Genomic DNA, 10,364 nt, shown 5'->3' on the forward strand with positions numbered 1-10,364 from the left:
ACTAATTTCTACTTCTTAGCTTAAGTAGTATCGGTACTACCATTACAGTATAGATACTTCAGTGCTAGGGTACCGATACCCTACCCCAGTATCGATACCAAAATTAGCTTCGATGTTTCCTGGTATCGATACCCTCCATACTGGTATCGATACTGTTCATACAGGTACCGATACTCCATGCGTAATTTCCTCATAATTTGCCTTGTAGTATCAATACTCATTCAACCAGTACCAATACTACCAACCCAAAATCCACTCCTTAAACCCAAAAATTATCCATTACCCAGCTAAATTCCTTATTTTACTCTTCTTTCATGTCTTTAAACTTAACCACACATACACAATTTAACTTATTTCACTTCAACTCATCATAACATCCCATATGTAACTATTATACTTGAGTTCAATAATCAAGCTAATAAATCAACATATTCTAAATTCATTTATAACACTCTGAATTTCTTAGTTAGATCATTGACAAGTCAAATTTCACTTCAAAACTTATTTACTAACTTTATCTCAATAATTCCCTTAAAAACTCTTTACCTTCAATCTTACATAACTTAATCCTCTTTGAGTTTTAAGTAATCTTAAGCTTTCCTTAAGCTTTTCTATCACTCCAAGAATAAAAACCAACTTAAAAACGAAATAATTAACTAACTTGAGACCAACTTACCTTAGCTATGGTTACTCATGGCTGGAGAAAAAGAAGAAGAATTTTCTGGAGAAAATCTCCCATCTTCCTACCCATTCCACGTGTTATATCTCCCATAAAAGAAAGATAAAAATCTTTCTTATGAAAAGACCAATTTACCCTTTACTTTATTTAATATTTACTAACAATCCTCCACAAATTATTTTAATTAAGTCCCTAAACTTTTTAATCTTTTAAAATCATATCTCAAAGTTTCAAAACTTCCATTTTGATCACTAACCCTGATTTTGGGATGTTACAATAGGTCTTTGAAAAAAGTCAACGGATCATAGTCGGCGGTCAAAATCAACTGTCAACGATCAAAATCAACGGTCAACGAGTCGGGTTGGTTAATCGGTCCAACCGGTTCGATCTAACAATTAACCGTTTTGGTCGGTTTGAACAACCAAAATTTTCCCCACACGCGCACGACGGTGCATGGGGTGCGTGAGACACTGTCCGAAGGTGATTTGTTCAACAAAAATACCAGAAAATTATTTTAACCCACCAAGAATAACTTGTCGAGGTTGGTTTGCGAAAAAAGAACGTCAAAAATTGGGTTTTGTTAAAAACCCGAAACTTCCTCTTCTCCGATAAAGCTAACGTCGGTGCCAAACAAAAAATGGAGACCACTGGACGAACAGAAATGACACGACGAACAATGGGGTACCAGAGGTGTCGCAGACCTCCTCACGATTAACAACGAATAGAAGAAATCTAAAAAGAAATATGAAATCATGGAGAAGCTGTTTGGTGGAAGAGAGAGCACGTACAGTAGGAAAGAAATAAAGAAAGAAAGAAGATAAAGAAAAAGTGGGAGTTTTCAAACTACCCAAAAGAAAATTGGGTAAATTATACCCTTGGGGCCTAAACATTTAATAATTCCTGATTAAGCACAGAAAATTTAAAAACTTTCTAATTTAACTCAGGATTCGGGATGTGACAGTGAAAAAATAATATAAAAATGTCACTTTAATTTCCTGGTAATTTTTTAATGATGAGTAATAAAAAAGAAACAAAATATAACAGTAACTATGATTTTGAAGAAAAATAATAATTGAATGGCCAAAACATAAATAAAATAATAAATGAGTAACTAAATAAATAATTTATTTTTTTAATTATAGATAAATTTGTAGTTTTAGTCCCTAGCAAGTAGGGGCCTGGGCGAGTGCCCCATTTGGCCATGCTCAAGGACGGGCCTGAATATGTTCAGGCGCTTGGATGAGGTGGAGTTTATCGACACTCCATTACATATATCTGTTGTATGCGTTTTGCATTGGAGACTATCAACTTAAAGCGATCATTTGCTAAGCACGCACATAGAGTATTTGTAAACTCTTTTTGTTTTGGTTTATACTTTCATTTATTTTTAGGCTCTAATTTTTTTTATAAATTATTTTTTATTAATATGGAGTGATTACAAGTGATAGAGTTTGCTTTCAATTATTTGACAATGAATACTTAGATATTATGCAATTGTTGGTGTTTGAACCCTAAATCTCTAAGATAACAACATCCATCAATCACTGAGGTCATTTGGTTCGTGCAATTTTGTATAATTATTTAAATTCAAATGTTAAAATTTTAATTTATTTTAAAAGATTCAAATGTTAAAATGGTTACTCAAAAAAATTAAAAATGATTTCAAATTTGTTGATCGTTTCAATTCTTAAAATCTCTAAATATTCGCAAAATTGGTTCTTTACCTTGAATCCTCCGATTCATTCCATCAAACTTCAAGGAAAGAGCTTGATTTATAGGTCCAATCAAAAGCTTCGGATTTGAGTGCTTGTTCGAATAATTGGAGGGAATACAGCATAAAGATTTTTGAAATGAAGAAAACGACTGTGGTGGGGTTTCAATGGTCCACACGCATATTGATTGGTCCATGCAAAAGAGTGGAAAGCAGGTTGAAGACTTTTCAAATGGATTAATTTCATGGCTCCACACCCACACGCATGATGGATGATTTATATGCCAATTTTGATCTTTTTGCCTCAACCACACAATTCATTCATTAAACTTCAAGGAAAGTGCTTGATTTATTGGTCCAATTTCTCAAAACAGCTCAAACCAAAGCTCTCTTGCTATCTCCTGTCTCTGTCTATCAATCACAGTATCATTCTCTTATGTCTTCATGGCTTCTTCTTCTTCTTCTTCTTCTAGTCAATTGAAGTATCAAGTTTTCTTGAGCTTCAGAGGTGAAGACACGCGCCTTAACTTCACCAGCCATCTCCTCAAAGCTCTGAAAGACACCGGCATGAACGTCTTCATCGATGAAGATAAACTTGAGAAAGGGGAGCAGCTTTCACAGGCACTTTCCCAAGCAATAGCAGCCTCAAATCTCTCAATAGTCGTCTTGTCTGTCGACTATGCTTCTTCCAAATCATGCTTAGCCGAACTCTGTAACATCATGGGTCGCAAGGGAACTCAACAGCATACTGTTCTTCCCATCTTTTACCATGTTGATCCTTCTCATGTCCGAAACATTGGTGGAAGTTTTAAGGCATCCTTTGAAGAGCATGAATCGAATAGGCCACTTGATGAAGTGAATCGATGGAGAGATGCCTTTGTTGAAATCGGCAAATTAAAAGGGTGGCATATACAAGGCGGCAAACTCGATAGGTAACCATAGACACTATACATATTTTATCTTCTTATATTCGACATGTCTTTTGACTATTACTTTGTGAAAATGATTTCTCAGATCTGAGGCTGAATACATCGAAAACGTCGTTGAGTATGTCATAAAAGAATTGAATAGCAAGTCTAAAAGTGTTTCTAAAGAATTAGTTGGAATAGATGATCAGAGAAAAAAGATATTGCAGCTAATTGAGGAAGAAGATAGTCGAATAATAGGACTTTGGGGAATGGGTGGTATTGGCAAGACTACCCTTGCTGAAGCTGTCTATAATGAAATCTCTCCAACGTTTCAATGTCGTTGCTTCCTTCAAGATGTTAGAGAGAAAATAGAAAAACAGGGGAAGGAATCTTTACGAAATGAACTTCTTTCCAAACTATTGAACTCGAAAACTTGTGTAGACACCCCCTCCATAGGATCCGTCTTAACCCAACAGAGGCTCAATAATATAAAAGTAATCGTCGTCCTTGATGATGTTAGTGACTCGGAGCAGATAGATCTTATGGGTGTAAAACATTTTGGTGGTGGAAGTAAAATTATCATAACATCCAGAGATAGGCAAGTACTTACGAATGGAGGAGCTGACAAAATACATAAGGTGAATAAGTTAAACGAGAATGACTCTCTTCAACTCTTTTCTACATTTGCATTTAAGTCGTTGAATCCTGCTCCAGATTTTCGATATCTATCGAACATGTTTGTGGAGTACGCCCAAGGCAGTCCACTTGCTCTTAAAGTTTTGGGTTCTAAACTATATACAAAGTCTAGAAAAGAGTGGGAAAGTGAGGTCGACAAGCTCAAGGAATATGCAAAACCAAAGATTTCACAGATTTTGATGATTAGTTTTGACGAGTTGGATGAACAAGAGAAGAATATATTTCTTGACATTGCATGCCTCTTGAAAGGAGAAACCAAGAAAGAAGTAGAAGAAATTCTAAGTTGCTTGTATGAGGGTGCAATGTGTGGAATAAGCGATTTGCTTGATAAGTGTCTAATTGAAGTGGATTCCAAAGGGGTGATTTGTATGCATGATATGCTTGAAGGGATGGGAAAAGACATTGTTCGCCGAGAATCTAAAGATCCTGGAGAGCGCAGTAGGTTATGGAGTCTTAAAGACATGATCCAAGTGCTCAAATATAATAAAGTAAGCATTAGTTGTATCTATATTCCTTTTTTTTTTCCTTCCATATTTGTGTGATTTTAATTGAAATTTATATTTGATATAATGTCAATATATAAACTAATTTAGTTATATGTTGTTATCTGTCAAATTGTTTCAAATATTTTAACTATAATTTCAAAAAGTACAATATTTATTTACTGTGTTAGTGAAATACCTAATTCGTTGCTTATAAAAAAGAGAACGTATTTGCATTGTCTAAAAATTTCAGTAATAAAAAGATATGTCTGATTAGTCTAAGCGTTTCTTGGTATAATTATATTTTATAGTGAGTAATTTTAATGAAACGTTCATAATTTTGTCTGTAACGAAACTCGTTATATTGCTTCTTGTTATTAGGTGAATAAATCAATTGAAGGAATAAAGCTTTTCGTGAGTCGACGTGAAGACCAGCCGTTACTATATTCTGGTTTTGAGAAGATGCATAATCTTAGATATATCATCCTTTATACACGTCCTTCGTTCTTGTTTCAACAACTTCCCGTAGACAGAGTTGATAGCGTATCTTTTTCTGATGAGCTAAGGTATCTTCGTTGGGTCTTTTGTCCCTTGAAATGCTTATCATCAAATTTTAATCCAAAGAATCTTGTTGTGTTGAAACTAAGACAGAGCATCATAGAACAACTTTGGAAGGAAGATAATCAGGTATTTCATGTTTTTGTTTTTATTTTCGATACATCCAAAATAAGTGGATAATGCAATTATTTTATATTTTCAATGTACAGGATCTTGTTAACTTAAGGTCAATTGACCTTTCTGGTTGCGTGAGTCTGGGGAAGATCCCTAATCTATCAGGAGCCATCAACCTTCAAAGCCTTTGCTGCAGTGGGTGTGAAAGTTTGGTTGAACTACCTTCCCTCAACCAGTTGGTATCTCTTGAAAGCCTTGACTTTTCTTATTGCAAGAGTCTAGTGGAGATCCCTAATCTATCAAGAGCCATCAACCTTAAATCACTTAAGTGCAGTTACTGTACAAGTTTGGTTGAACTACCTTCCCTCAACCAGTTGGTATCTCTTGAAAGCCTTGACCTTTCTTATTGCAAGAATTTAAGGAAGATTCCTAATCCATTTGGAGCCATCAACCTTAAATCACTTAAGTGCAAATACTGTACAAGTTTGGTTGAACTACCTTCCCTCAACCAGTTGGTATCTCTTGAAAGCCTTGACCTTTCTGGTTGCAAGAATTTAAGGAAGATTCCTAATCCATTTGGAGCCATCAACCTTAAATCACTTAAGTGCAAATACTGTACAAGTTTGGTTGAACTACCTTTCTTCAACCATTTGGCATCTCTCAAAGAGCTCCCAAATAATTTGTCTGACTTAGATTTAAGATACACTGGAATAGAACAAGTGTCGGATTCGATTCAGCATCTTGTCGGATTTAGAAAGTTGAGTTTAAGTCACTGGAGGGTGGAAAATTTATCGAGCAATATTTCAAAGTTGGAATCCCTTAACGTTTTGGAACTTGAGGAGTGCGAAAGGTTTATAACACTCTCAGAGCTTCCACCATATCTGCTGTGCTTGAATGCAAATCGTTGCTACTCATTGGAGAAAGTATCCTTCACCGATCATAATTCCAGTTCATTCTTTTCTTTACATGATGGTGATGACACTCCTCGTGATGAAAAGGTGTCCATGTCATTCCTTAATTGCTTAAGCCTGAATCAAGATTCAATTAAAAACATTGAGAGAAACGCGGTGCTTCAAATTCAATCCCTAGCTCAGAGATGGGCAAGGAGGCAAGGGAGGGGTTCTTTAGGAAATCAATTTTTTTGTTGTTTCCCAGGATATGAAGTTCCAGCAAATGAGTTTGAGCATCGAAGCGTGAATCCTTGGTTAAATTTAAAGATAGCTCCAAATGGGTGTAGTGGGAGCAGATTCTTGGCATTTGCTTTATGCTTTTTGGCTAATCTCTGGTTTGCAGACGGAGATGTAGATGTTGGATTTATATGTAAATACCAACTGACAGCTGCCAGTGGTGAAAAGTTCATGACAGAGAGTCGCGTTTCTTGGAGATGGGACTGGGGCGACATATACAGTCATCATGTGTGCATTGTGTTTAATAAGGATATGATTATAAGAGACAATGATTATGAGGAGGCATCATTTGAGATCTACAACAATGATCAACTTGGTAGACAATATGAAAGGATGAAATGGGGTGTTCATGTATTTTATGTGGATGCAGAGAGTTAGAGCATTAGTGATGTGATGAGTTGTGATATAAAAAAGAAGATTTTGCTATGTTGGTGGTGAACAAGGGGATGGAGGGACTGTTCACTTCTTTTAATCTTTGTTTGTGTATGCAGATGCAACTTCACAATATTGACATCCAAATGCATTGGTAAATTTCCAAATTGAAAACTTCTCTTACTTTGTGATTCTGATTACGGTCCTTAAGAATTTAATTGCTTCTGATGCCAGTAATGCATAAGTTATCACTATCAAATTGATAATAGACTAATTAGAAATTAAGACTTATATGTGAATTTTTATTTATTAAGGTTGTCATCTATAGTAACGACGGATCCAAAAATAATTTTAAAGATGAGGACATATATATTAACAACATCGTAAAATATTTGTGCATTATGGATACAAATGAAATTTCAAGATGGAATTGACCGATATAATAGATAATTAGTCGAAGAAAATTTAAATTTCAAGATGAACATCAAAGCGTGTATCTGTCGCTGTCCTTAAAATACATATGATGTATTTTTGATGATCAGTTTTATGGATGAATTCAAACAATCTTTCATATTTAATCTTTTGTTCTTGATAATATGATACGATATATTTTTAGTGATCAAGTTTTATATCATGTCAGAGTCCCATATGATGTACCTTTGAATCCTAAATTAATCATATATGATTTGGACTTCAAATATAGAGATATTATAAGAAAATGAAGCGTGGTTTATAAGTAAACTTCACAAAGCTCTTATATTTATAATAAGAGTTAATTGCATTACATGTCCTCGAAATATGACTTTTATTTCAAATTAGTCCCTAAACTTTTAAATATTTCAATTTCATTCCTAAACTATGATTTTCATACTAAATTAGTTCTTTAACTTCTGAATATTTTAATTTCATCCCCAAACTATGACATTATTCTAAATTGGTCCTCAAAGATTTTGCACATTCTAATTTCATCACAAACTATACGTATATATTGATCACAACCCTTGTTAATAAAATCGTTAGTCCAAGTTATATTATTATATGTAAAAAAAAATTAGGTTAAACCATGGTTGAAACTAATTACATAATTGGGTGAATTTGTGGATGAAATTGGAATATTCAAAAGTTTGGGGATCAATTTAAAAAGAGGGTAATAAGTTAGGGATGAAATTAGAATGATCAAAAGATTAAGGACTAATTTAGAATAAGAATAAACATTTAGGGATAAAATTGAAATATTGAAAAGTTTAAGGACCAATTTAAAATGAGTACTTTACAATTGAATCATTTTGCTCACTCGATCGTTTTCTCTCTAACAGTTGATGATGTGACATTTTTTATTATTATTATTTAATATAAACTAATTAAAAAAATAAAATAAAAACAGAAGGTGGCCGGATGCCACTGTTGGCCATCATCAACCACTGTAAATGGTGGTTGTTTTGTCCCAAAATGGGATGGGTCGCTTAACCTCGATACCTTGAGTCTGTATCCGACCTCCATTTTGTCAGAAATTATTTCAAAGTCCACGAATTTGAGATTGAAAGTGAGAAAATTGAAACATTTCAGACTAAATTGACGGGTTTTGGGACATTTTTTGGTGAAACAACCACATATTCGGACTCAGGGGTCGAGACGAACTGACTCATGAAATTTGAGACCGAACGGCCATCATATACGATGGTCGACGGTGGGCATAATAAAATTAACGTGGTGGCGGACAGAGAGAAAATAAAGAAGAGAAGGAAAAAGAGTAAATTACACCATGAGGATATGATTATAAGAGAGAATAATTATTATGAGACATCATTTCAGTTCTACATCAAAGGTCAACTTGGTAGAAATCGTTTTGGAGAAAAAATTACAGTGTTGGAACGTGGAGTTCATGTATTTTATGTGGATGCAGAGAGTAATAGCATTAGTGATGAGATGAGTTGTGATGCAAAAAGAAGATTTAGCTATGTTGGTGGTGAACAAGGGGATGGAGGGACTTTTCACTTCTTTTAATCTTTGTTTGTCTATGCAGATGCAATTTCGCAATATTGCCATCCAAATGCATTGGTAAATTTCCAAATTGAAAACTACCCTTTGTGATTCTAGTTAGGGTAAATATGCACCTTAAGAATTTAATTTCTTCTGATGCCTGTAATGCAGAAGTTATCACTATCAAAGTAATTGATAATAGACTAATTAGAAATTAAGACTAATGTGAAATTTTATTTATTAAGGTTGTGATCTATAGTAACGACGGATTCAAAAATAATTTTAAAGACGAGAATACATATATATTAACAACATCATAAAATATTTGTGCATGATGGACACAAATAAAATTCCAAGATGAAATTAATCAATATAATAGATAATTAATCGAAGAAAATTTAAATTTCAAGATGGACAATTAGACTTTTATCTGTCACTGTCCTTAAAATACATAAGATGTATCTTTGATGATCATTTTATGGATGAATTCAAACAGTCTTTCATATTTAATCTTTTGTTCTTATACTATGACACGATGTTTAATATGGCAACCTTTGAACCCTAAATCAAATTAATTTTATACGATTTGAACTTTACATATGAATGTCATCCTTTGACTTCAAATATTACAAGTCATTTTTTATTAGATCATTTATTAAATGATTAATCTAACGCTGATTGTGTGGAATTAAAATGAATCGTGCACCTAACCTATGAAATGTTGTTTGTTTTTCCTTTCTTTTTTATACTTCTTCATGTAATTAAATGTAGAAATATTATAAAATAATGAAGCGTAATTTATAAGTAAACATGACAACGATCTTATCTTTATAAAAACCTTTCTTCATAGAATTAAATGTAAAAATATTATAAAAAAAACAAGAGTAGTTTACCAAGTAAACTTGACAATGCTCTTATCTTTATAAAAACCCTTCTTCATAGAATTAAATGCAAAAATATTATTAAAAAATGAAACGTAGTTTACCAAGTAAACTTGACAATGCTCTTGTCTTTATAAAAACCTTTCTCCAATTAAATGTAGAGAGATATTATAAGAGTAAAGTACATAAATGAACATATAACTATAGGTTGGGTCGCGAAATGACTATCATTTCTAAATTTGCGTCAATATGACCACTGAGATATTTAAATGGTTTTGATATAGCCACCTGCCATTATCACTTAACGAAAGTGTCTATGTGGCAATTAACAAAAATTAGTATAACTAGAGCACGAGTCCTTGTAAAGTTACGTATTCACGGCGCTGGAACCTTGCTTTGTTTTCTTCCTTTTTGGTCACTACTTGTATATGATTTGTATCCTTGGATTTTAATTTATTGCACTTTGATCTTGATTTTGTTTTTAATTTGTATAATGCCTTAATTTGAGCATTAACTTTAAAATATTTTATTCTAGTCATGTGTTAAATTTTTAGATTGAATCCCCTAGATTTTAGAATTAATCTTCGAGCCAATTCTCACACTTATTATCAGTATAATACATATGTTTTATAAATTGTTCAAGTTTAGGCAGAAAAATAAAACTAAAATAATTTAATTGAATTTAAACCCAAGATCAATTAGTAACCAAGCAAATCCTTAATCAATAGGATAAATCTAATATTTAGGAATCAATTAACAATTTTTTGTATATATTACATATTATGATTAATGATAG

The 10,364-nt window shown here is 33.1% G+C and overlaps 1 protein-coding gene across 1 annotated transcript; it reads left to right on the forward strand.

The window, feature by feature from the left end:
* The first annotated feature begins 2,768 nt into the window (after nucleotides 1–2,768).
* LOC120176684 (disease resistance protein RUN1-like) lies at nucleotides 2,769–6,874 on the forward strand. Its single transcript, XM_039183065.1, has 4 exons — nucleotides 2,769–3,322; nucleotides 3,405–4,482; nucleotides 4,858–5,163; nucleotides 5,244–6,874. Exons 1-4 carry the CDS (start codon nucleotides 2,835–2,837, stop codon nucleotides 6,711–6,713), a joined length of 3,342 nt encoding a protein of 1,113 aa, XP_039038996.1. The 5' UTR covers nucleotides 2,769–2,834; the 3' UTR covers nucleotides 6,714–6,874.
* The last annotated feature ends 3,490 nt before the right edge of the window (nucleotides 6,875–10,364 follow it).

This window comes from Hibiscus syriacus, unplaced genomic scaffold (genome assembly GCF_006381635.1).
Source record: "Hibiscus syriacus cultivar Baekdansim isolate YM2019G1 unplaced genomic scaffold, ASM638163v2 tig00112249_pilon, whole genome shotgun sequence".
Lineage (NCBI taxonomy): Eukaryota > Viridiplantae > Streptophyta > Magnoliopsida > Malvales > Malvaceae > Hibiscus > Hibiscus syriacus.

Coding starts and splice junctions, on each gene's coding strand:
- LOC120176684 (XM_039183065.1), top strand. CDS start 2,835: ATGGCTTCTTCTTCTTCTTCTTCTTCTAGTCAATTGAAGTATCAAGTT. Junction 4,483..4,857: donor AAGTGCTCAAATATAATAAA/GTAAGCATTAGT, acceptor TCTTGTTATTAG/GTGAATAAATCAATTGAAGG. Junction 5,164..5,243: donor TTTGGAAGGAAGATAATCAG/GTATTTCATGTT, acceptor TTCAATGTACAG/GATCTTGTTAACTTAAGGTC.